Source organism: Grus americana, chromosome 23 (genome assembly GCF_028858705.1).
Source record: "Grus americana isolate bGruAme1 chromosome 23, bGruAme1.mat, whole genome shotgun sequence".
Taxonomy (NCBI): domain Eukaryota; kingdom Metazoa; phylum Chordata; class Aves; order Gruiformes; family Gruidae; genus Grus; species Grus americana.
The window spans coordinates 6,051,249-6,076,355 of record NC_072874.1 but is presented as its reverse complement, the minus strand read 5'-3'; the positions used below and the strand labels follow the sequence as shown (position 1 = coordinate 6,076,355).

The following is a 25,107-nucleotide window of genomic DNA, read 5'->3' as shown; positions in this document are numbered from 1 at the left end:
AGCAAACATACCTGTGTGGATACAAGCACACAAGGATATCAGTGAATAGTATTTATACATATTAGCACTCATCTAAATCCATGCATATATAAACACATCCATGAAAGGCACGCACGCAGAGGAGTTGTGTGTCTTGCATGTATGTGCACACATACATATTTATAAACACATACATGCAATCATGTTTATATGCATGTATGATCATATGTGTATATATTTTTATGAATATATATACATATTCACAAGCATAAGCATTTATATATGAAGTTTTTATACCGGGCTCTTTGTGCATGCACATGTGTACGTGAACATCTGTATGTGTTTTCTACACTACTCCATGATCATTATCTGCAATTTTCACATCCTGCATGGTAGCTCTTTTAATCCCAGGGGCTCTGAAATAACAAGCAAATAAAATAAGATGCCACCAAGCTTGGAAAAGGGCCTCAATGAGAGAAAGAGGTCAAATGAGAGCAAAAAAAAGGCTCATCTGGAGCATTTGCTCCTTCTAGCTAAAATCTTCCAGCTAGCTCCAGAGATGGTGGAAAGCCTGTGATGGATGGTGCGTACCTGGGAAGATAGCAGTGGGACAAATCCCTGCTGATTTTGCATGAGAACATAGCCATCTTTTAATATTTTAATTAACACTTTTAATGTTGAAAGAGTTAAGAATAGCCTGGCAACTTCACTCAGGACAGGTCCTTTTTTTCCTAATCAAAGGGTTTTTCTCCACAGGAGCTCTCAGTCGCTGCTGAAGCACTTTTGGAGTAAAGAGTGACTCTGGATAAGGGAAGAGAAACTGGGCTTTGAATTAAAGGTAGTTTGCCATGGCACTGCACTAACACAATGCAGATGAAATGGATGAGTGGTCCAAGGGTGTGCAGCTGGAAAGGTGAGCAAAGACTAATCCATCAGAGGAGAAGGGCTTTAATCAACTGACAATAGTGTAATACAGTAGTTAAAAAAAAGAAAATAGATGCAATGCTTTGTGATGAACCCATCATTAAATTCATCTTACTCTGGTACCAAATCTCCCTGCTGCTCTTCCATAAAGAAAACATTGGATTTCTGCTCACTTGCAGCATCATCAGTCTTATTTGTTCATTTAGATTATTGGTTTTTCGTGGCAGGAGCTGTATCTCCCTCGTGTGTACAGACCTGAACGCTACGCTGTAAAAAATAAATCAAACTTCTAATCTGTCTGTCTATCCAGAGTTTCTTGTCTATTTATCTAGTTTAAGCTACCGAGTTCTTTCTTTCCCTCCCTGCTCTCCTGCACAGGGGGCACAGCCTTATAGACAAGTAACTGTTTCCCGCAGGAAGAAATTTGTTCTGCATCCCACGCTTTCGCCTCTGCCTCCCCAAGACTCGCTCTCCTCTTCCTCTCCCCTCCTCCTGCGACCGAGCATTTGCCCGCAAATTAAGCCAAGGAAGTGAAGCCCCCCGATTCCATGGGCTGGTTTCCAACCCTGCACTCGGCAAACGCGGGGACTGAGAGATGATTTGTGTGACCCTATTCCTGCCCCCCCTTGCACCAACGCCCCCTCCCTGAGCTTTGCCAGAGGAAGGACACAAGCCTGACACACCGCAGACCGTTTGCTTACTGTGGCAAAGCCCAGGATTTGCAGATGGGAGCTGGTGATTGACAGGTTAACCCCAGTTCCCCAGGGCTGGTTTCACTGGTCCCACTGTTACGGTCCCAGATTCCCCACATACCGCGCCGCGTCGGGTCTCTTTATAGCTTCCATCCCCTCTGCTGAGCAATGAAGCCATTGTGGAGGTGCTGGGGGCCGGCAGGGCTGGACATCCTCCTCCTCCCCACCTTCGTGCAATATTTTCTCCAAGTCCTTCTCGCCTGCCCCTCTCCCCTCGGTGCCCCCCCCAGCACTTCACACGTGTCAGGGGCTGGCCCCATGCCTCCCCGAGGAAGGGCAGGTTAATACCTCTGGGCCAAGGCTCTTGCTTGCCACTCTGCATCCACCCGCCGGCTCCACCACAGCCATGGACAGGATTTTCTCTGCCTTGCTGCTCTCTTTGCTGCTTCTCCTCCAGAGCTATGGAGTTAGTGGGGCACCTCCGCAGCCAAGAGGTAAGTAGGAGCTCAGCAGTGGGATGCACGGTGCCGGTCCTCTACCTCCTTGCCACCGGCCTGCTTTGGGACTGGGAAGGAGATGAAAGAAGAAGAGATACCAGACATCAGTCAGAGAAGCAGAGGAGCTCTCTCAAATATTTTCCCAAGGTAGCAAAACCTGGAGATGTGCTTGCTTCTGCGTGTTACTTTGCTTTAGAGAAATAGTGGGAGGTCTGTACAGAGGCACGGCAAAGGTGGCATCAGGGCAGCCCTAGCCACCAGCGTAGCAGCAGCCTCGGAACTCGCTGATCTTGGCTGGAGGAGGCCCAGGCAGGAGAAGGGCTCTCCTCTGCCTTCCAAAACTGCTTCTCCTCTCTGCAACTCTGCAGAGGGCTGGTTTTGCCGGGAGCTCAAGGAGGAGCTGGCCAGACACCCCAAGCTCTGGTTAACCTCACCGAGCAGGAAGGTCTGGGTCAGGTTGCTGAGGATGGGCCTTTCCTAGGTTTTACTTCATCCGTTCTTGAGAAAAATCCTGCTCTGTTTGTCTTTCCAAGTGGGTTGTAGAGCAGCCAGATGGGAGATGAGCTGCCTGCTCTTTAGGTTGCACAGTCTGCAATGAGTGTCAGCAAGCCTTGAACAGAAAGGGAAGGGCTGGAGGGTCTGCTGTCGAGGAAGCATCTCTCCTCTGCCAGGGGCAGGATGCTGCCGGGGGCTCCAGCCAACCTGGGGAACTCATCACCAGAGAAGTTGCCAAGGCAAAAGTTACTGCTGGGTTTTAAAAATGTTTGAATTATCTTACGATGTTGCATAGTGCGTATACCTGGGTAGACTGACAGTTGTGAGATATGCGTGAGGGTGACTGCAGTGTTAGGTGTTGGTTTTGAAGGGGAGTGTTCTGATATACTGACCAGTTTCTCCTTAGTAATTTGGAAAGGGGGAGTTATCTTTGCTGCAAAACCACTAAGCACTACCGCTCAGGAAACTAAACAGACCAGTCATTCAACTCAGCCCCACTGTGAGCAATTGCTACTCCTAAAATAAACATCTTTTAATTCTGAGTTACTAGGCACATTTCCTGTTCTTTTAACGAATATGGCAAAGATGGCCTGAAAGATATTTTCTGTTAAATCAGTGCATGAAGTTCAGTTATTCCTGAATAAGTATGGACATTTTTAAAAATAGAGGAGGTTTTTACTTCTGGTTTAATTCAGCTTTAAAATAAACTATGCTGAGTCAAGCTGTCGCTCAGAGCAAGCGTGCCTGACTGTCACCTCCTGCAGATAACCAAGGCCTGTCCTGCAGACCCTGATGTGTGCACAGTGGCTGTGACCAGACAGGCTGAAATCCCAAAGCTCCCATCTGATCTCTTCTTTTCTCTTCATTTCCCTGAAATATACTTCACTCACATTAAAAGAGGTTAAAAAAAAAATCTTATTTAGGGCAAAATCACAGAGCTTCCATGCAAAAAAAGAAATTATACCTCAAAACTTCTATTAGATCCAATTGTTCCTAGGGAGAAAGAACCCTTTTCTTCCTCGATTTGTCACTAAAAACAAACGTGATTCATTAGCTATAGTGGCAAAGGGGAATCTGCATTTTATTTCTGGAGGAACTGATTGCAAGACTTCAAGTCTTTCTCTGTACCTTCATTTCTAACCTGTAAAATGGGCATAACCAACCCCTGGTAAAGGGATTTGCAATACTGTAGATGGACTGCCAACTGAGTTTTTCCTTCCTCTGCAATGAATTATGGTGGCAAAGTGAAAGTCACCCCCATGGGAAAAGGTTATATTGCATTTTAGTGGAAACTAGAGCATCTGACAAAGCAAGCATTGCCTGCTTCCTTCTACACACAGCATCTTTTAGAGAGACCTTTCTGGGAGCCAGAAGCAAATTCAGCATTAGTGTCTCTCAGGAAACTAACCTGATTATATTCTTTATGGATATATCACAGGGTATTTATTTTCATCTGTCTGAAAGACTGAAAGCTCCATTAGATTTCACACTGAGGACTAGCTATAATATTTATGTCATAATTTGGAACAGATTTGTTGGCCCAAAAGCTCACATTTAAAAATCTGTCTGCAGAAATCTCCTTTATGATATAACCTATATCATCCCTCTCTGCAGAAATCAAATATTAACAGAGCACTTGATGCCCCTGTGGAGATAGGCTAAATGATAGAAAAAAGTTAAAAGAACAGAATGCTATAGATCTGGTCGGGAAAATGGGATAATTCATTTAGAAAATAATAAAAAATATCAGTCCTTTTTATGTTTTGCCACAGTTGAAAATTAGGATGGAAAAAGGCATGAAAATGAGAAATTAAAAATAAAAAATCACTCAGCTCTTTGCATTGCCAGTGCTTCCTGTTTATACCATTTACTTTTTACAGTGGATATTCATGTCTTACTATGGGATTGTAGAGATTAACTATCAATTACGTGGTTCCACATCTCTCTATTGTAGCCTCCCTCACCAGCTCACAGAAGTAAAACAGCACTGGTCTTTGCTGTGTTGAAGTATTTCATTATTAGTGCCACTAGCTGAAGAACATGAGACAGGTTCACGTTACGTTGGTTAGTTAATCTGGGTATCTCAATTCTCGACTGAATCTGAACTGCTGAGTTTCGCGCCTGCTTCTGGTCATGCATGACAAAGGTACAGTCTCATTAATTAATATACATATGGATTGCTTATCCATGTCCGAAATGCAATAACTCCTTTTGAGACGTTCTTTGGTGCCAAAGCGCACGCACAGGCTTCAGCTCCCAGCTTTATTCTTCCCTCCGTGCTGCTGTAAGTGAATTAAGTTTCGTGTAGACATTAGCAATAGCCTGGGGTTACAAGTGGGCAACCTGCTCCCACAAGTGCAGCGTTGGTATCGCATCAGCTCGCTCCTTCGGAAGTACATGTTGTCAACCGGTAACTACTTTTCTTACAGACACTTTCTTATGAAAGGAAAAAGAACATTTAGAAATTTAGGTTAAAGTGGTCTCACTGGGCCTCTCTGAGACAGGCAGAGGAAGGATTGAAGCTTGCAGGTCCTCTAGCCTCAGCTGCTGCTCCAGCAAGACCATTCTTTCCCTCCTGGTATATATACTTTTCTCTTCTTTTTCTTTTATTTTTCTCCTCCCTCCTTATCCTTTCCAGGCACCCTATGTAGAACCAAACCCACCGACTTGGTGTTCATCATCGACAGCTCTCGAAGTGTGCGCCCACACGAGTTTGAGAAAGTCAAAGTCTTCATGTCCCAAGTGATCGAGGGGCTGGACGTGGGCCCCAACTCCACCCGGGTGGGTGTGATCAATTATGCCAGTGCCGTCAAGAACGAGTTTTCCCTCAAGACCTACCAAACCAAAGCTGGGCTCCTGCAAGCAGTCCGGAGGATAGAGCCGCTCTCCACTGGGACTATGACTGGTCTGGCTATCCAGTTTGCCATTAGCCATGCTTTTAGTGACTCAGAAGGGGCCAGGGTGAGGTCTCCCAATTTTAATAAGGTAAGCAAATTATGCATTTCTTGGACACTCCTTCTTTCATGTGGTTCATCATGGAGTGGTTGGAAAAAACAGAGAAGGAGGAAAGGTGATTTTCTCTGTGCTTTGAGTGTGTGGGGACAAGTCAGGGTTAATTGTCGAAGGTGGCAAACCTCTGGGAGGTGGAAACCTCCCAAATCTTACTGAAAACAAAGCTCAACTTTCTTCTGGGCAGAGACAGCTAAAAGTTGTCAGGGTAAATTTAAACCAGTTTCACTAGCTCTCCTCTCACCTGGAGCGTCGGTCCTTTGGGACACAGCTCCCTGCTTCCAAAATGACTGCAACAACATACCACCATGAGATGATGATTTCAGCCAGATTTGCTGGGCATGAACAATGCTCATCTTCCCAAAATATCGTAATAAAAATGCTTCAGAATCCACCATAGTAAAAAGCAAGGCAACGTTCTGAAAGTTGCCTTTGAAATGGCCCTTTTCAGTTGCAGATGTAAAGCAAAGTGCTGTTTCAGTGTCCTCAACTGCTCTTCCAGTTTTTCAGAGGCTGGCTGATGGCTATGTTCTCCATTCTGGGTATTCTTTTCAGGTACACAGACTTTATTGACCGGTTAGCATTTAAGGCTGTGGTATAAGATCAGCTTAACGCTGCATGTGATTGCAACAGGCATCATCACTCTTGACCCATACTCCCTGTCCAGGAAGCTCAGTCTTTAAAAAACTATTCCCCAGATACCTCATTCACCCTGTTGACCATGAATGTAACCAAACTTCAGCCCAGTGACTGTCACCAGGAAAACTCTCTTCTGAGCACGCAGAGAATGTATATTCGTGACAATATGAGTTTTAGCTAAACATCGTGAATGCACTTCCTAGGCCCTTGTGTCCCATGCCAGCTCCACTGGCTCTCTGCTATGAGACCAGACCAGAAAAATAAGCAAAGGCATCAGCAAACAGCTAGAGCTTTCCACCAGCTGGACAAAAGCCCAGCTGTTGGAGCGAGGCAGCCTGGGATTTTTTCTTCTGATTACAACATTTTTGGAACATCAGTCACTTTCCATTTCTCTCACTGCTAGTAATGCTGTAGGGAAGGCAGAACAGAACATGGAAAAGACGCCCAGGGATGGCAAGTCAAAAATAATACTGAAAAGTGAAAAATAGGAACTGGTAAATATTTGCCAACTCCAAAAATCAGCAACCTGAAGGCTCTGCTGGTCTGGAATTCACAAGATAGCCCTAAAAATGAAGCTGTCACATATAAGGACAGTCTAATTAAAGGCCTCGTGTGCCCCCTCACCATGTTGAACTACAAGCAACTTGAAAATATGAATGAATTCATCGTCATATAGTCTTTTATTGCAGGATTCACAGCAGAGAAAATTCTATGTATCCTTAGCCTAAATCTGGTTTGACACAATAGGAAGAAAACTGAGAGTGATAACAGGAAGAAAATTACACTCCAAGAAACTTTCAGTTTCATTCGCAGTCAGCCCCAGAGAAAGAGAAGCTCATCTGATGAGCTGTCACGATCACATCATTACTCAAGCTCAGGAGTCACCTGATGCAAAGTATAATAGCCCAGCTCTCACAGGGGAACTCCAAGACCTAATTGCAATAGTTTTTATTCAAAAGGAGTAACATTGGTTTGTTTGTCAAATTCTTTGAGGTTTGCTGAAAGAAATCATTGCAAAATTGCAAGGCATTATTAATATTATATTGTTATTATCATTATTTTTAGTAAAGAGCTTTAAAATCCATTAAGTGCAAGATTAATTTATTCTTACTCATTTGACTGAACTACTTCAAAGAGACGAAGTGTGGATTCAGCCTTTAGCTCAAACGTGCTATTTTCTGGAGGTTGAAGCAACTGCCTGTTGCTGCCAAGGTGTGTTTTGCTTTTCCTCGCTTTCCCAGCAGCAGTAAGTCTGCCACAGGGTTGCAGAAGAGGCAGCAGCAATCTTGCCTGCTCCCACCACTCTGAAAAAATTTTGGAAAAGACTAATTTCTCAGAGAGCTCAGGGCTGCCCAGTTTCTCCATAGCTGACTTCACTGCAGAGCTGTTTCAGATATTGCATGGGAAAGAGATGTTTCCTCCAGTGAAACCACTCCAGGGGAGCTGGTGAGAAGGTGAGAGGTCTCCAGCAGAGCCCTCCTGCCATCTGAGCCTGCCCAGAGCACGCTATGGTGGAAAAACATGAGCAAACTGGGAGCTGCAGGTCTCCTCTAAGCAGGATCCTCCATAGCCACACATAAACAGTGCCTTTCTGTCCAGGAATGTTTGGGTTTGTTGGGTATTGTTTAGCACAAAACCAGACAGCTGAACTGAAACGAACAAAAATTATCTGGATGATAATATCTATTTCTGCTTTTCAGAATTTTTTACTCTGATTGACATGCAAAAAATGTTTAATAAGAAAGAAAACATAGAAAAATTCCAACAGTTTGAATGTCAGACCACAGAAACATTTCAGTTCTCAAGTATTGATAGGCAAGAGATATTTACTTCTCACTACTTCCAATACACCCTTGAAAAAAGCTTCTATCTTATCTCACTCCATTAATTGTTACTCCAATGTCCAGAAGTACCAGAACCTGCAGAAGGGGGTGGATGCTGCTCCTTTTCTTGGAGATGGTCAGCTCTCACCAGGGGAATGATCATAGCATTCATTTCCACGTCTCACGTTGTCAGCCTTCCATTCAAAGCTGTTGAGCACCTTTATAGATCGATAAGGGTGCTTGAAGGGGGCCAATCAGTGCACAAGGGTTTCTTTCCAAAAGCTGGGAGTTGTTGCATGGCTGCATATTAGCAGAAATTTCAGACAGTTGCTAATTTGCCATTAAGTGGGACCTGACAACTCAAGGTAGCTCTTCCCCAAGCTCCACCCCTTCTACCCTCATCCATCCAGAATGTTTACTTGTAGGGACAAACAGTCAGGGGCACCAAGGTGGCTAAAGCTGTTCTTTTGTCGACATTTGACCTGTGACCAAAGGAGGGAGGCAGAGGAACAGCAAAGGGAGTTAAAACCGTTCCATGTATCTGCCATCTTCCATATGAGGAACTCATTGCTGGAAGAGGAATTCCAGTGCCCTCCATGGCACCAGTGATCCCACACTGAGCACAACCCTGACACAGCTCCAGCAACACCCACAGAGTCCTCAAATCTCTGAGCTGGACAGACATCTTCACCCAATAGGTGGGGGAAATCAAGGAGCAGGAAACCTATGGCCAGTCATTGCACCTAGAATGGTACCTGGGTTATGAATGAAGGATCTGAAAGGAGGGGTCTGACTTCCAGTCTTGTTGCATGAAGGCAGCTCCCATTGACTTCACTGTTTCTTTTATTGTTTATCTTTCAAATGGAACAAATAATGGGATCTTTTTAGATCCACTTTCCTGTAGGACCATTACACAATTCATTCATGCCCCTCAGAAATCTCAGCACATTTCTTTATCTTCTCCTGTCTTTACCTAATTCCACAATGTCTATTTTAAGACAAGGTGACCATGTTTAGGTCAGGACTGGGACACAGTTCTGATTTATACAATACTCTTATAATACTTTCAGTATTAGTCTCTGTAATTTTTTCTTAATACAGCCTGACACCTTATACGCAGCATTGACCATTACTGTAGATTGAAGAGACATTTTCACTGAGCTGCCTTTGAAAACGCCTGGATCTTTAACTAATATCTTCTACACCATTTAAGTAACTCCTTTCCTCATGCACTATTTTCCCGCTCTTGTCTACTCTGCAGCTGGGTTGCCAGACAACTCACCCAACATCCTCTTGCAATCCTTGTGGTTTCCTGTCATCTCAATATGCATAAGAGCTGCTATGTCCTGCTAATATACTAAACAAGCCTTTAGTTTAAATATCCAAACACTTAAAAAAAAATCAAATTTATTTAGTGGCTTACTGCAGTAGCATGGCTAAAGTATCAATGTTTATGTGGACAGTCATACAAAGAACTCTGAAGTTGCTTTGTCTCCCTGAAGCCTTATTTCCTGACTATCTGAAAAAGCAGAATAGTAGTGGACATTTTAATGATTTATCTTAGTCATTAAAAGGGAAGAAAAGAAAATCACTACATGCTTTTCCCTCTTTCCTTCCACTTTGGAGCTGATCAAAGAGACAGAATCACAGAAAGACTGAGATCGGAAGAGACCTCTGCAGGTCATATTGACCAATCCCTCCTGCTCAAGTGGGGCCACCTAGACCTGGCTGCCCAGGACCACATCCAGACAGTTTTTGAATACCTCCAAGGTGGGAGACTCCACAACCATTTGCATTCCTTGGGTCCCTGGTTATTTTTTGCTTTTTTCCACAATGCCTTGAAGTCCAGCAAACTTTTCCCATCTGAGACCCTCATGCTGCTCAAGGTGGCTCTGTCACCTGCCTAGGATGATGAATAGGTCATGCAGTCATTTAGGAAGGTGAAGTTTCCAGAAACATTGGACATGGTCCTTGCTTTTTCACACAGCAGAAATCCAGAAGGACCTTGTGAAAATCTGTGCTATGATTGTCAACCATGTGGGACACTGGTCAAAGCATCACAAGATCATTTGGTCTTGCTGTGCTCTGAGCAGCAAATGTCACCCCAGGACAGCAAGAACCACTATTTGATTCTGTAGGAGTTCAGAGTAAAGTCTGTTTATACCTTTATCAAAAACTACAGGGGTGCCCAATTACTTTTATCTTTCTTTAGGAAGAATAACAAATAGATTGTCAAATTGCTGAGAAAATTAAGGGCTTATTCAACTTTCTGCCCAGTTCTCCTTTCAGTGCTGCTACAACATTCACGTTATACACTGCATAATGAGACATAGCTACCTCATTAGCTGCTGGATTGCCTACACATGGCAACACTGAAATATGAATACCTAAGGATGCCCATGAATACTCTGGTGTCTTAGTTAACCAAGAATAAATTGTGTCATGAGTACATGGGGGATTTCTATATGACAGAAGTAACACAAGAAGGAAAGTTAGGAATTAACAGGAAAATGAAATGTGGTGATTAAAATGAGTAGAAGTTTTGACCTTGAAAAGCAAAAGTTTCTGAGTTTTCTTAGGGCAAAACTGAAGATCCTGTTCAGCTATTTGAGACACCAAAAGCATTCACCCTTTCTTAATTCTTCTCACATGGCTACCTGCTGAGTCCAGCACAAGCCCTCTGCGGCAGAGCAGTGTCAGCCTCTCCAGGATGCAGCGGTTGCTCCTTTCCTCCAACCTGTCTCTTGCTCTTTACCAAACAAGGCACATACCAGGACTCTCAGCTTTTTAAATGAGACAAGGTCATAATACAGAGAATTACAGAGATCCTGTGGTTGCAAATAACTCAGAGGTAGGTTTTAAAAAAAAGGACGTTGGGGTTTTTTCACACTGGAACTCACTGCCTCAGGCTGGCAGGGAGGACAAATGTGGGAGGGGGAATCCTAGGAAAAAAATTAGGATTTCCTATTATCAAGATAACTATCTATGATAGCAAGATCATTTTATTTCTTACACTCTTTCTGTAAGCAGCTGGTCCTGGTCACAGACAGGCTCCCTGGCTGGTTGGTGCTTGATCTGATTCACTGTTATGTTAATTTTAGCCATGGGTTCACTGATTAATTCCTGATGCCTGATCCAGACTCTTTGTACTCAGAAGTTTTGTTTTCTCAGACAGCAGGTCAGAAAGCAACATGAATTTTGAGTGTTCTGTAGTAGATTTTTACGCAGATGCATCATGAAGATCTTTCCCATCAAAGCCAGATGTGGATGCTGCTACCAGACACCTCCTGGTTCATATCTGGGGCTCAGGCTTATGTGAAGATTCCAACCTGATGTGAAGAATGAAAGGAACTGATTAAACTTGGAGAATCACTTTATTTAGACAGAGAAATGCCAGGAGGACATGCAACACCTCCATCCTGTGACAAACACTGCAAGAAAGATACGCAGCTACTGACAGAAACCTGTTCGTAGGGTGGTGTTGCTCGAAGAAGCTACTTGATAATATATCTTGTTTCCTGACAGGTTGGCTTTTGATAAGCTCTAATTGGCAGCCCCCATCTCAAAGCTGCTGGGTGTACGCAGAAAGCAGAGCTGCTCAGCCGGCTGCTGAGCGGCTGAGCCGAGGGCTCTCTCTCCTGGCAGAAAGCACGATTGCATGGCTGGCTCTGCTCCTTGGCTTGGCTGCTGGGCCAGAAACAACCCGAGTCTCCTTTTGGTTGGATCTTTGTCATGTTCATTCCACTTTCCAACGCACATTGACATCTGCCACAGGTGACACTTTTCCTTATTTTGGCCACAAGCAGACGATAAATACTTGATTTATTTCATTTTTTTTTTTCCACTTGGAAGCAGCCAGTTATGGAATTGTGATACTACTAGGAATTTTTAATTTTGTAGCCCTTAGGAAGTGCAGATAAACACCTGACCTTACAGAACTGCACTAGATTGAAAAGCTCTGCTTTTTTTCCCTGGTTCACCCATATTTTGCACAGAAGGAAAGCTCTGAACAGGACAGCAGATAACTTTAGTGTTGGAGTATTACTATGGGGCAGATAACTGCAGCATTCAGCCATCCCTCAGCTGGAGGGTGGGCAGAGAGGGAAGGAGCCACTTCATCTGCATGGCCAGCACCCCTTGGACATGTGGGGCAGAGAACAACACTCCTGACCTGACCCGAGATGACTTTTTTCAACCCAAGGATGTAAAACAGCCATCACACTGTCCTAACTGAGCAGCTGGCGTGTCTGATTTTATCTTCAGAAAGATGGAGAACATATATGGCATAGAGGAGAATAGCAAATACCTCCTTAATGACCAGATGATAGCTCATTCAAACTCACTGTCGCTGCCAGATAGATTTTTTTTTCTGCCTTTTTCATTTGATGTTTCTTTACTTTTTATATTACTGAGGGTATTTGCCTGCAATATGGACTTTTTTTCTGCTTAGCAGCTCATCTGCTCCTGCTGATTATATTTCTCCGTACAGCACTACATCCCAATCAGATGCTTTGGAGTTGACAGTGGTATCACAATAAAACAGTTGTAAGGAAAAGTGGCAGGAGCAGATGAATTGACAAAAACAAAAAGTAAGGTTTTGTGACAATGATGTCAGTTATCAGAAGAAAAATAAAGAGGAAAATGGACAAACTAGCAACAGGAGCAGGACCTCACTGGTTCAGGGCTCCATGTAATCCAAGGTGAAATCTAGTTCCCACTTAAACCAGCTGCCATTTTAATGCTGATGTTAGTAGGGGTAGGATTTCATCTCTGTATTTATTGTGGAACAGGGAATCAGAAATCATGGCAGGCACCGACACACAGCGTGACCTTAGGGATATCTCTTCCCCTCTCTCTGCTTCAGCTTCTCCATCTGTAAAATGGGGAAAAGTCTGTATCTCATGAGGTTTCCATGACATTTCCTGAGATTCTTTAAAGTCCCATACTGAGTTAGAGTTGTCCTTAGTGTCAGCTGGGGGTTCATGAAGATAGTTAGAGTTTGGCTTGAGCATTAGTTTGTGTATGACGAATGTAACCTTTACTTTGGTTTCCATAGGGGCAAGATGCACCAGTTGTCCCTTAATTAAATCAGTCAGGTCCCTGGCAGTTTAACCTTTCCAGCTCAGAAAGAAACAAACCCCACATAAAAGAATGGCTTGTGTGACCTCAGAAAGAGCACAAAGAGGGAGAGGAGGGGTTGGCATTTCCTTTTTCTTTAATTTTAGAAATGTGAAACCTTCTTTACTAACCCAGCCTGTTCCACAAGCAATAGTGATATTAACACCCATTGAAGCATACACCTTGCCTCTGCCCTCCTTTGCATAGGTGGCGATCGTTGTGACCGATGGACGTCCCCAGGATGGAGTGCAGGATGTGTCAGCAAGGGCCAGAGCAGCTGGCATCGAGATCTTTGCCATCGGGGTTGGCCGGGTGGACATGCACACACTGCGGCAAATTGCTAGCGAGCCCCAGGATGATCATGTGGACTATGTGGAGAGCTACAGTGTTATAGAGAAGCTGACCCACAAGTTTCAAGAAGCTTTCTGTGGTAAGTCCTTGCCACAGCCCTGGGTTCCTAGCCAAGAAGTACAAGTGGCTGCCAGCAAGCTTTTCATGTGGAAGTTGTGTGTGTGATCATCCTTCATCCATCTGCTTCCTTGTTCCAAGGATTTGGGTCTGCAGGAGCACAAAGCAGTCTGGAAGACAGATGCTCTTTGAAGTTGCCTTTCAAGAATGTCAGGTTTTGTTTAGGAAGTTTCAGGTTTTAGTTAAAGAAGTCTCCAGACTTCATTGGCACAGAAAAGCTTGTAAACATGACCCACGTACTCCCTGAGGCACTGAAAAAGAACCTGGAAAACATGATCTTTGTATAGCTAAAATCATCGTCCTTATGTTTAAGCCTATCTGGGCAGTTCTGAGAATCTGGCTTGTAATTTCCCCCACCAGTATTGACTTCTGAATTACCAGTTAAGCAAGGGATGGTTTCACTTCCCTGCTAGAGGCTGAACTGCCTTTGCCTGACCATGCTGTTGTTTTTGCAAGCCCTGTGAGGCACGAAGCTCTCCTGGCCAGTGCAGTATATAATGCCTTTCTGCATAGCATATGAAAAGAGCCTGACTATTCTACAGACACATAGTCACTCCCACACGAACCGGTGAATGGAGTGAGAATGCTTTATTACTTTCAAACGTACCCACAAGACTGTAGGAGGTGGTCTATAAATATCCATTTTACGTGTCAGCGAGAGAGACCTGGGGGTTTCGCATGCCCATCCTGTCAAAGCACAGACGTGTGGCAACACTTTTTAAAAGGTGCGATACACCACGGTGCCTATGGCAAGGCATTGCAAACACATACACACAGATGGACCTGTAAAACTCTCTGAGACCAATTTCTTCAAGAGGTGTAAAATTTCATGATTCAACTTTCAGGATGAAAATGATGGGGGGTGAGCAGCTTTTCGTCAAGGAAAATTTCTTCCTTTGTAGGAAGGAGGAAAGTTTTGAATATAAAGTGAGTCATGTATTATAATCAGGTGTCACTGCACCAGAAGCTCATGAAAGAGGGGAACAAATACTCCATACTAAAGGGGGCATAGAGACAAAATTTGAGAAGGTAGAATCCAGGCCATGAATATGTGTGGGAGTTTGTATTGGCTGCCCTGGAGTCAGGAGTCAGCCAGAGACGGAGAGGCCTGACAATGGGTTTTGAAGTTCTGGCATTGGTGTCATTCAAAAAGATACAGGAAAAAAAAATCCTTTCTGTGCCTTGCTTTTCAAATTTGTAACATGCAGATGACAAAGTTCTCCCCATGGTAAAAATCCTCAGAGATGCATCCGAGGGAAGCGCTGTGCTAAGGATTGTTGTAGCTAACAGAGAATAGCACTGCATTAACTGCCAAGTGGGCTGTTATCGTGCTATGCAAGCAGCTGCACAAAACCGTCCTTGGAGATGTACCCAAACACCACCTGCTATTGCAAAGCACGGCTTGTGGGTACTGACAGCGGGAAGAACTGTGCAGCACTGTCCAAGCTGTTTCCCATAATGCTCAAAACACACATGGGAGAAAGGGAGACCCTTGGCAATCCAGCCACTAGTTAGACTAGTAAGATCTCTGTAGGCTTCGGAGAACTCAACCTGTGAGCCCAGTGTTACAGCCATCTGCATGGTTAGTAACATTCCTAATTATATGAGCTACATCTATGCTGGAAAGATCTACCAGTGCTGGCACAATATGCATGCATATGAATTGGGAAGGCCAGAATAAGTACAAAATACATACCGAGCAGAACACAAATAACTTGAAATAATGAATAGAAGCCCCTTAACTTTGAAAGACTTTGCACCACCTCTCATCATTATGATAGAACCAGAAATGGTCAGTTTTCTGCACAGATTTCCCTAGTCTTTGTGAACTAATTTGCTTCAACCAGATCTGTTTATTTTTGAGTTTGTTTTCCACCATCATTGCTGTAGCTGTGACAGTGTTGTCAGTCACTGAATGCTGCTGGCTCAGACTGCTGCAATCCAGCTTCTGTTTGCTCAGCATCTCAGGAGTCAGATCCAGGTTAAGATCAGCAGGCAGAAATGTTTGTAGAGAGCGAATCAGAAAGCTGCACATGTGAGGGTAACTCTGAAGTGAATTCCAAGTATGTTTGGACATGAATCCCATCCAGGAAAGAAAACTGTACATGGGGATGAACTCACTAATCATAATTGTACTACATAGCTAGAAAAAATGGGTATTGGCCAGCCCAGATGGTAGGTTGGAAACCAAATCTCAACCAGTAGCTATGGAGAGTGAAATATATTGTGATATGCTCAACAGACAGATGGTTTTTGCCCACAGTAAAGAGACTATTTCTAGTCCTGGCTGTGCCTTGGAGTCAGGAGGCTTGTGAAAACTTCTCCTTCCCTCTTGTATCTCAGTCACTACCCAAGAGTAATGACCTCTGCTGCTTTGTCTTGCTGCAGAGTGGATTTAGTTATCGTTGAGTGTATGGGATAAATATCATGCTTTGTGCATGGGCTGAGTAGGGTCTGGGTTGAGAAGCCTTGGCATGGTCTCTGATTTTAATCTGCACCTTTGCTTTCAGTGGTGTCAGACCTGTGTGCCACTGGAGACCACGACTGTGAGCAGATCTGTATCAGCACCCCAGGAGCGTACAAGTGTGCTTGTAAAGAGGGTTTCACGCTGAACAACGATGGGAAGACCTGCAGTGGTATGTAATGATTTTCATTTGCACTGAGCAGAGCTGTGATCTGCAGTGGTATGGAGGGGATAGGATTGAAACAGGGTAGACGTGTTCTGTTCAGAAAAGGAAACCATGCACTTATAGCCAAGAATTATTTTGAAAACATTAGTGTAAACTGTTGTTGAGTTTTGATTGATTAAACCTATTTCATTAGCAATAAAATCACACTAGGGTTATATTTTCTTACATAATTAATTGGTGTCTTAGTTGCTGTCTTCTTTTGCCCTCTTCTCATATTTTGCTTCAGCTTGCAGTGGTGGGTCAGGATCTGCTCTGGATCTTGTTTTCCTGATTGATGGTTCCAAGAGTGTGCGGCCTGAGAACTTTGAGCTGGTGAAGAAATTCATCAACCAAATTGTGGACTCACTGGAGGTGTCAGACAAACAGGCCCAAGTTGGCCTGGTTCAGTACTCCAGTTCTGTCAGACAGGAGTTTCCACTGGGGCAGTTCAAGAACAAGAAGGACATCAAAGCAGCAGTCAAGAAAATGGCCTACATGGAGAAAGGAACAATGACAGGCCAGGCTCTGAAGTACCTCATTGACAGTTCCTTTTCTGTCCTCAATGGAGCTAGGCCTGGGGTCCCCAAGGTGGGCGTAGTCTTCACTGATGGACGGTCACAAGATTACATCACTGATGCTGCTAAGAAAGCCAAAGACTTAGGTAGGTCTCCTGAATTCTTCTTTTTCTCCTTGGACCAGGTACTGCATCTAGTATCAACCTAGGTATGACTTTCCCTGGAGATGTCTCTTACTTAGGATAGAAACAGGTTACTATAGAGTGACTTTGTTCCCACAGCCCCTCTATGTCTTTGATCTAAGACTGCTGGACATCTCTCTGCTGGGCAGGATGGAGTTTCACACATTTGGTATGGGATGCTTCACAGAAATGTGAAGGAAACCGCAGGGAGAAGCTGAGGATTTGTCTGATGTAGGTAATGACATTCAGGTCAGCATCAGTGGCACTCACAGCGAGGCAAAGATGACCATCGGAGAGCCCCTTGGAGAAAAACAGGAGTTGTAAGGCCAAGTGTGGCCTTAAGACAATGAAAAGAAAAACAATAAATAAAGTAGAAACACAGATTAAGGGAATTACTGTGGAGTCCCTGTCCAAATCCCAGACACGCCCAGACACACTAATAAGAAACTTTCTTTGGCTTCTACTGGAATACTAAAAGTGCGTAGTGGCATATTGATATATTTATATATCTAAACACTGTGAAGTATAAATATCTTGAGATCTGCCCTTTTGTTGACCTGCTGCACAAGTTCCCAGTCTCCTGACATCTCTGTGTTAAATGGATGCAGCCCGTGTGAATACACTCATGAATTGCTAAATCCTGTACTTCCTTTTAACTTCGGTCTCTACCACTAGATGGGACTAAGGGCCAGCACATAATAATAAAGGTCAGGTACGAGCTCATGAAAAGCTGATGTTTACAAAGCAAGCTGACATGTTATGTGGATGTTCAGCCTTTATAAAACAAAAAGTCATTATAAACTGTATCTATAGAATTTATTCCTCTATAATGATAAAACTTTATGCCTTGTTTCTTCCTCCTGTCTTACACAGTAATCTCCAACACCTGCTCATAAGTGATTTCAGTGCGATAAGTAACAAGATGCTCTAACTCCAAACATGTTTCTTGAGTTGAACATTTTTTTAAAAAAAACACAAATATTGGACAATCCAGAGGTAGAAAGACAAGGCAAAAAGGGGAGGAGGAGAAAGCATTACCAGTGTCTAGACATCAGCCAAGTAGAGACAAGTATTTCGAAACAGGGGTTAACCAGTATCACCACTTACGTCAAGGGGAAAACTGCAGTTCAGTTCAATTGAAACAGGTTTAAACCAGAGGTGGCCAATCAATCTCTTGGCAGTGAAGCATAGTACCTGGACATGTTCTTAACTCATGGTATGGGTTGCTCTTGACAGACTACATGAGTTGCAATTTTAGAAAGAGATTCAGCTACAATTTTGGTGAACCACAGGTCTCCATTGCACAGGGGACTTTGCTACTACATAGGTTGATTAATGATGTCTGCAGGCTATTTTGAAAACTTCCACTGTTTCCTTTTGCTGTATTATCACTTCCCTGCTAGTTGGATGCATGATCCTGTCAAGATGTTGTCATCATCTGTCCTTTCTTATATCTCCAAAACATTGATCTTGTGGGGATAGTGGTCGTTGTCTGAATAATTCTAGTAAGACTTTGCCTGCAAAAAATATTTTGTAACCCTGTTTGACCTGGTTGAAATAAGTCTAAAACAGTAGAGGGTAAAGGGTTTAATTTCCCAGTTAACATCTGCAGAGTTGTGTGGAGACTGTCGGTCCAGAAGGTGAGCGAGGATGTACTAAGTGACGGGGGTTGGTACCAGAGCAGCAAGCTGCTCAGCATCTGTCCAACTGACAGGCTCCCATTGCTCGCAGGCTTTAGGATGTTTGCTGTGGGCGTTGGCAACGCAGTTGAGGATGAGCTGAGGGAAATTGCTTCAGAACCAGTAGCCGAGCACTACTTCTACACGGCTGACTTCAGAACCATCAGCAAGATTGGGAAGAAGCTGCAAATGAAAATCTGCATTGGTGAGAGTGGGGGATTGGGGAGAGGGGGGATTTAGTCACAGCACTTGAAGGCTGGAAGCAGAAGGACAAAACTGCCCTTTCAGATGGATGTTACAAAGAGGTCTCTGTTCTCAGTGTACCGAGTTTGCAGAGTACTTGGAAGGATCATGAGACATCAACATTTTGGGGGGGTTACCTGAACCACAGCCACCCCTACACCTCAGTCATCTCCCCCCTCTAACAAATTGCCAATTCTTTCCCTTTTCCTCCACCCTTCTCCCCTTCTCTCTCTTCCTTTTCAGTAAGAATAAAGTCAGGCTGTACCAGGTCCTGAGAACAGCCAAAAGTGACATAAGGAAAGAAGAGTTGCACTTAAAAGAGAAGCTAAGGGTTGATTTATTTGGCTGAATTTGAAGATCATCACAAAATTGGACATCTGACTTGAAGTTTGCTAACCACTGGCTGCTTCTACAGTCAAACAGGCACCACAGGGGTGACACATTTCAAGTTAAAATAAGCATCTAATACCTTCCACATGAATCGTAGATGTCTGAATTTGGGCAAAATGAATGCTAAGTTGCTCACGTTTGGATAGCCTAGTGAAGGAAAGGCTGAGAGAGGCCTGAGTGGGAGACAGGCATGACAAGAGGACATAAAATTTAAAGAATGTTGACGTGTAAATAACCTGAGCCTAAAAAATTATTAGAAAAACAACTACCACAGTTATTTTAAGTTTTTGTTTTGAAGGAATCATATGCCTCCTGTGAAATATTGGCCCTTTGCAAGTCATCTGCTTGGTCAGGCAGATCATAGTGAATCCCAAACACTCAGGCTTCATTTAAGACATTGAATACCTTGCAGCACTTCTGAGAGCTACACTGCCAGGCTCATCAGGAACTTGGCACTCTGTTGTCGAGTCCAGGTGCTCAGGCTCCTTTATCCTGCTACACAAATGTTTCCTTCCAGTTCCCAGCAAGACACATTGCACACGTCTGTGATGCGGCTCATTAACTTCCCAGGAGAGCTCTGCCAAGCTCAGCTCTACTGTCCATGAGTGTATAGACCTGCTCTTGAGTGCTCCATGGCCCCATGTGATGCAGAGAACCCCACCACTCTCATGGCATCCAGAGATGCTCTACAGCATCAACTCAATGAAATAATACACATTGCCACATGTTAATCTCCTTTTTCCCTTTCTTTGCAATTTCTATTATGGTTATTTGTGCCAAAACCAAGAGATATCCATGTAAATATTAGTGGGTTAGCAGTAGGTAACTCATCTGTTTTTCTCCTTGATTATATATTAGAGAGAAAAAGCACTCGGGAAGTTAGGGGCCTTGCCTCAGGAAAATCAGATTTGGTTCCTTGCATCCTTACAGATGTCCTGGGTCATGCTGGGCAAGTGCCCTGTTCTCCAGATTCCTAAAGATGGGACCTTCTTTTCCTCCTGGGGAAGTCTGAGAGGGACAGCACCCTCCAGGGTCCTGTGTCTGCAGAGCCTGGTAACCAGGCTTGCAAGATAGAAATTATCTTTGCCATGGCTACTTTAAAAAGGAGGAGTTGATCCAAGGACAAGAAGATAGGAGCTATATGAAAACTCCCCCCAACATACTGTATTTAAACATCTTTCAAGAAAGCAAATACATTTAGACTTCAGCACTTAAAAAAAAGTAAAAATAAATTTTGGAAAAAGTACTCGTTTGCAAAAAAAAATCGATTTTTGTAAATATCTTAACATTTGAGTTAAAAAAAAGATAAGAAAGGAAAGAAATATTTGGTTTTGTTTGATTTCCAGTGCCAGCTTGTATTTATCAACAGATGGCTAGAAATCTTCCCTTAATATCCAGCTTTAGTTTACTCATGACTGGTTTAATCCTGTTGTGGTTTTGTGCAAGTGATATCTTTTCCCTTAAAAAGTCCTTCTCTTATTTACTCCTTCCATTTGCTAGGCAGTTGAGCTGACTCACTGTGGTCTTGTAAACATCTCCTTTCTTTCCCAGTCATGTCAGCACCCTTTCCTATTCCAGTTTAAGTTAATTTTTCTTGACGAACATATGTAAGTTATTGACATAGATTAGCGAACTGCTCTGCCTGCTCAGGAAACGTAGTGCTGAAAAAACGCTCAAACAAGTCTTGACTCTCAGATGGTAAACAGTGCCTCCAATTTTTATTTCATAAAATAAGAGTATAGCCCACCATGGTGATGTTATTGGGAAGAAAACTGGCAACCAGAGATTGTTTTGAGCACTGTATTTGGTCAGATCCAAATTTAAGGGGTAAACTCTAGGTATCAGTAGTAGAGCTCGGTGGGTTTTCAGGAAAATTGGAAATCCAGGAAAAAACTTTTTCTTGCACAGATCCTGGCCTATAAAACAAGAAAATGTAAGATTTTCTAGTCAGCTGAGGTTAAATCCAGAAGTGATCATTCAGATGATTAGGAGGAATGATACTTTTATTTCCTTCATACTTGTGATAAAGAAAATAAGAATTGCTTTGTTTCACTTCTCAGTGATTTTGATTTAATCCTTTTTTTTGTGCCACTTAACTCATTTTCTTGATATTCTGATCCACAGAGGAAGATCCATGTGAATGTAAATCTATTGTGAAGTTCCAGACAAAAGTAGAAGACCTCATAAATTCATTGCAGCAGAAATATATCCTTCAGAAGCTGTCTTTGTTCAGAGCTCAGTGGGCTGGGTTGTGCTTTCTGGAGGGGCTAGTGGGGAAAGTCTACTTGTCGGGGCATGAGGTTGGGTAGGTGTTCAGAAAGCTGGGAAACAAAACACTTGGGTAATGAATGTGTGTGACGAGGAGTCCCTGCACCAGAGTGCATAGCTACTGATGTGACACAGAATAAGGAGATCAGAAACAACAGAGCCCAAGCAGAATATGTCAAACCATTGCAGTGCAGCAACGGCTGTAGGCACCAAGATCTAGGTCAGTTTTTAGAAGGAAGCTTAAATGAGCCAATGTGAATAGTGTGCATGGTTCATGCATGGCATGATGCTGCTGCCTCTGCAAGCTGCCAGGTGCTGTGTGAAGCAGGCCAGAATGTGAGGGCTGAGAGCAGCAGTGGCTGACGCTGGACTGTGAGCAGACGAAACCACTGGTGCACACGTGCAGCTGATTCACTCAGTCATTAAAGCTCCATGGACAGGATTCTTTTTAGCTGACGGTAAACGTCTGCAATGCAAACATCTGAGTTGGCTGCCTAAATTCATCCATACCACTGGAAGGAAAGAGGGTCTTCTACAGCAAACCACCCCTGACAGTGTAGTTGGTGGTCTGGATAAAGTTAGATGGATAGGTCCAACAGTCAGAGGGATAGGTCAAATTTCTCCCAGCTGGCTAAACCTCAGTTGTGAGACACTAACTTTTATGTAATTGCTCAATGCAAATATCTCCAGTGAGGTGAGTTGGGTCTCACCTGAACTGAGTTTGTGGGATCACATTCTGCCTTGCTGGGTCCTATTGCACAAAGACCATGAATACGTGGTTGAAAGAGAAACAAAAAGAAAAAAAAGTGTTAATGAGATTCGAACTTCACATGGGGAGAGAAATTAGTGAAACTTTGGGGTGGCTCACACAAGGCTAGGGAGATTTTTCATTACTGAGAATAAGGAGAGAATATGATTTTAAAAGCAATGTTCTAATTTATTCACACATTTCTGTGCTTTGCTATGTCAGTTGCAGAGTATATTTTCTACTTTTTAACTCAAATTGATTGAAATCCACAACTTAGGTTATGCAAAAGGTCAGAGTAAATCAGTAGTTCTCACCCAGTGGGTTGCTGCTCCCAGGCACATCATGAAAAGCAATTAGTGAAAAGAGCAGAAAATTGCGACACACTATATAACTCTAAGAAAAGCACTCTGCTCCACTCTTCACACAACCCATACTGCTCAAGGTCAGGAATTCTCTGTCAACCATTCAAAGCACACTCCAATCATTCTTCATTTCTTTACTCTTCCTTTCATAGTAAATTTATAGGAGCATGTGAGTATGTGTGCATGCATGAACATTTTCTACCTTCAAAAAAAGTTCATCAACCCGAACAGTTCTGGAAATGCCAGAATAGATGGTGACAGCATTCCTCTGCTACCTGCTCCCAGAAAGGTAGCTCCATTCATTATCTGTTCTGCAAGCCAGGGCAGGACTTGAGCAATGAAACACTAATGTCCACTGTCATTTTTTTCCCCTTAACTCTTGCTCACTGGAAGCTGTGGCAAAAAGGATTGAAGCCCTGGAGAACAAGATCATCTAAGATCCCAAACCAATATTATTTCCCTCCTTCCTAACGTAACAAAACTAGAACTCCTTCACTTGTAACGGAGGGCAGCTCAGCCACAGTGCTATGGCCAGCTTGTATTTTTTTAAAGAGTCTAGTCTACCTGCGTTTGTTTAAAAGGGAAGAAGTATAACAGTAGAGCAGACATTGTATAACGGGCAGAGCACTGTGTGTGACTGAGAGCTAGACCATATCAATGTTTGTTGCATCCTATAGAATGCATATATATTAAAAAAAAAACCTGGAAAGATTTGTTTTGATTTAAAGCTTAATATATATATGTTAATAAGTACTTGATTACAAGTTTTGTGAATCCTTGCTGTGTTCTTCTGCATCTTTTGTTTCTATGCATGAGATAATTTAATTTAAAAGTCAAAGTGACTCAAAAATCAACTCAGATGCTGAGTGTAAAACATCAAAGCCGCTGATCAGCTTATTATTGTAAGCATGATGCATTTGTCAGTAAGTAGGTGAAATATAGTAATGATCTCTGAGTGCGCATTGCAGTCAAGATAGGATAGGATGCTGCTGCTAGCTGGGTTTATCCATAGCTGCTGTACACTATAGAAAGAAAAAAAGCTCAGCTTTCCTAGCCAGCGAATGTTCTCACAATGTCTCAGTGAACTAGCACCTGAGCTAGACCTGTTCTGGGTAAGTCCTGACGCTGTGCAATGAGCCAGCGGCTCTGTAAAGCACAAGGCAGTACTGTTAACACCAGCCCCAGGAGATGTGCCCCTGCTCCTCAGCCCTTTGGTCTCCACGTCCTCAGCTGAACCTACAGAAAGTCATTAGCACCTAAAACGCAGGGAACTGCTGCTGGAGCTGCTGCTGATGGAAGCAGTGCCTTCTTCACTGCAGTGACCAGAGGATCACTAGCTCCTTCCTTACCCACACCTCTAAGCACCTTCAAAGCCAGGAAGTTCATCTCAACACCTTTCAGACTCTTCTTCTGTTCCTGGATTCCTGGCACTGCCAAGATGAAAGAGCTGGGCTGGAAGCACCTAACGCTGTCTGTCTCCTACAGCTGTAGTCTGTAGTCTGGGTAGGAGTGGAGTGAAGATGCTGTGATTACGCTTGGCACAATAGCGCACCATTGAATGTGAGCACAAGGGGTTGGGTTTGGAGGGGGGTTTATTGTTATTTTTTTGTATCAAAATATTTATACTTGAGACTACGTGAAATGCTTTTCAGAATAACTTGGCCTGTTCAGAAATGTCACCGTATCAGATGTGTTTTGGGTGAATATTAAAAGTTTTGCTGAAAATTTTAAAAGTGAATTTAATTTATTTCTTTGCATAAGCTGACAACACCTCTCTATAGTCTTGTTAGTGGGTAGGAAAGCCTCCATGTCTTGTCACAACCTTTAATTTCAATGGAAGAGAAGAAACAGTTCCATAGAGAAACTGAGACCCTTCTCTCGAAACAAAAAGCTTCTTTTACAAGAAAAATCATTTATTATACTCTTGGACTTGCAGGAAGGAGTCAACACATTTTCAAGCATTAGCTCAAGAACTACAGTCAGTTCTTGATAGCAAAACCTCATCCTCTCAGCCAAATGTTGTGCACCCCAGATCCCAGAGTAACCCCTGCCAACTCCTGAACTTCTAGGGATAAAATGTATGTTGTCTAATTTTACACACATAAAATCTAGACCTCTAAGCTTGAGCTTCTCATTTGTTTCTCAATAGAAATAGACACCACAGGGCATGCTTGTCAGGATTACCCAATGTGCATGTCTTAGTGAGACAAAGCAGCACCTGAGCTTATTTCTCTATAGATTATAACAACTCCTTCAGACTTATACAACTATCTTCTAACTTGTGGGGCAACTGAGTCTCCTCTACTGTTATCCAAGGAATCTTTTTTCTGGTGGAAATCACTTTCCATCCTAAAAAGAATACATTTATAATGGAGGAAGAAAAATCTCTGCAGTAAGCAGAAGAAAA

General features: G+C 43.2%; 1 protein-coding gene across 1 annotated transcript; it reads left to right on the top strand.

Moving 5' to 3' along the window:
* The first annotated feature begins 1,986 nt into the window (after positions 1–1,986).
* MATN1 (matrilin 1) lies at positions 1,987–23,137 on the top strand. Its single transcript, XM_054802504.1, has 8 exons — positions 1,987–2,089; positions 5,226–5,572; positions 13,384–13,606; positions 16,155–16,280; positions 16,561–16,974; positions 18,742–18,894; positions 21,447–21,527; positions 23,088–23,137. The coding sequence occupies exons 1-8, from the start codon at positions 2,002–2,004 to the stop codon at positions 23,135–23,137; spliced, it is 1,482 nt and encodes a 493-aa protein (XP_054658479.1). The 5' UTR covers positions 1,987–2,001.
* The last annotated feature ends 1,970 nt before the right edge of the window (positions 23,138–25,107 follow it).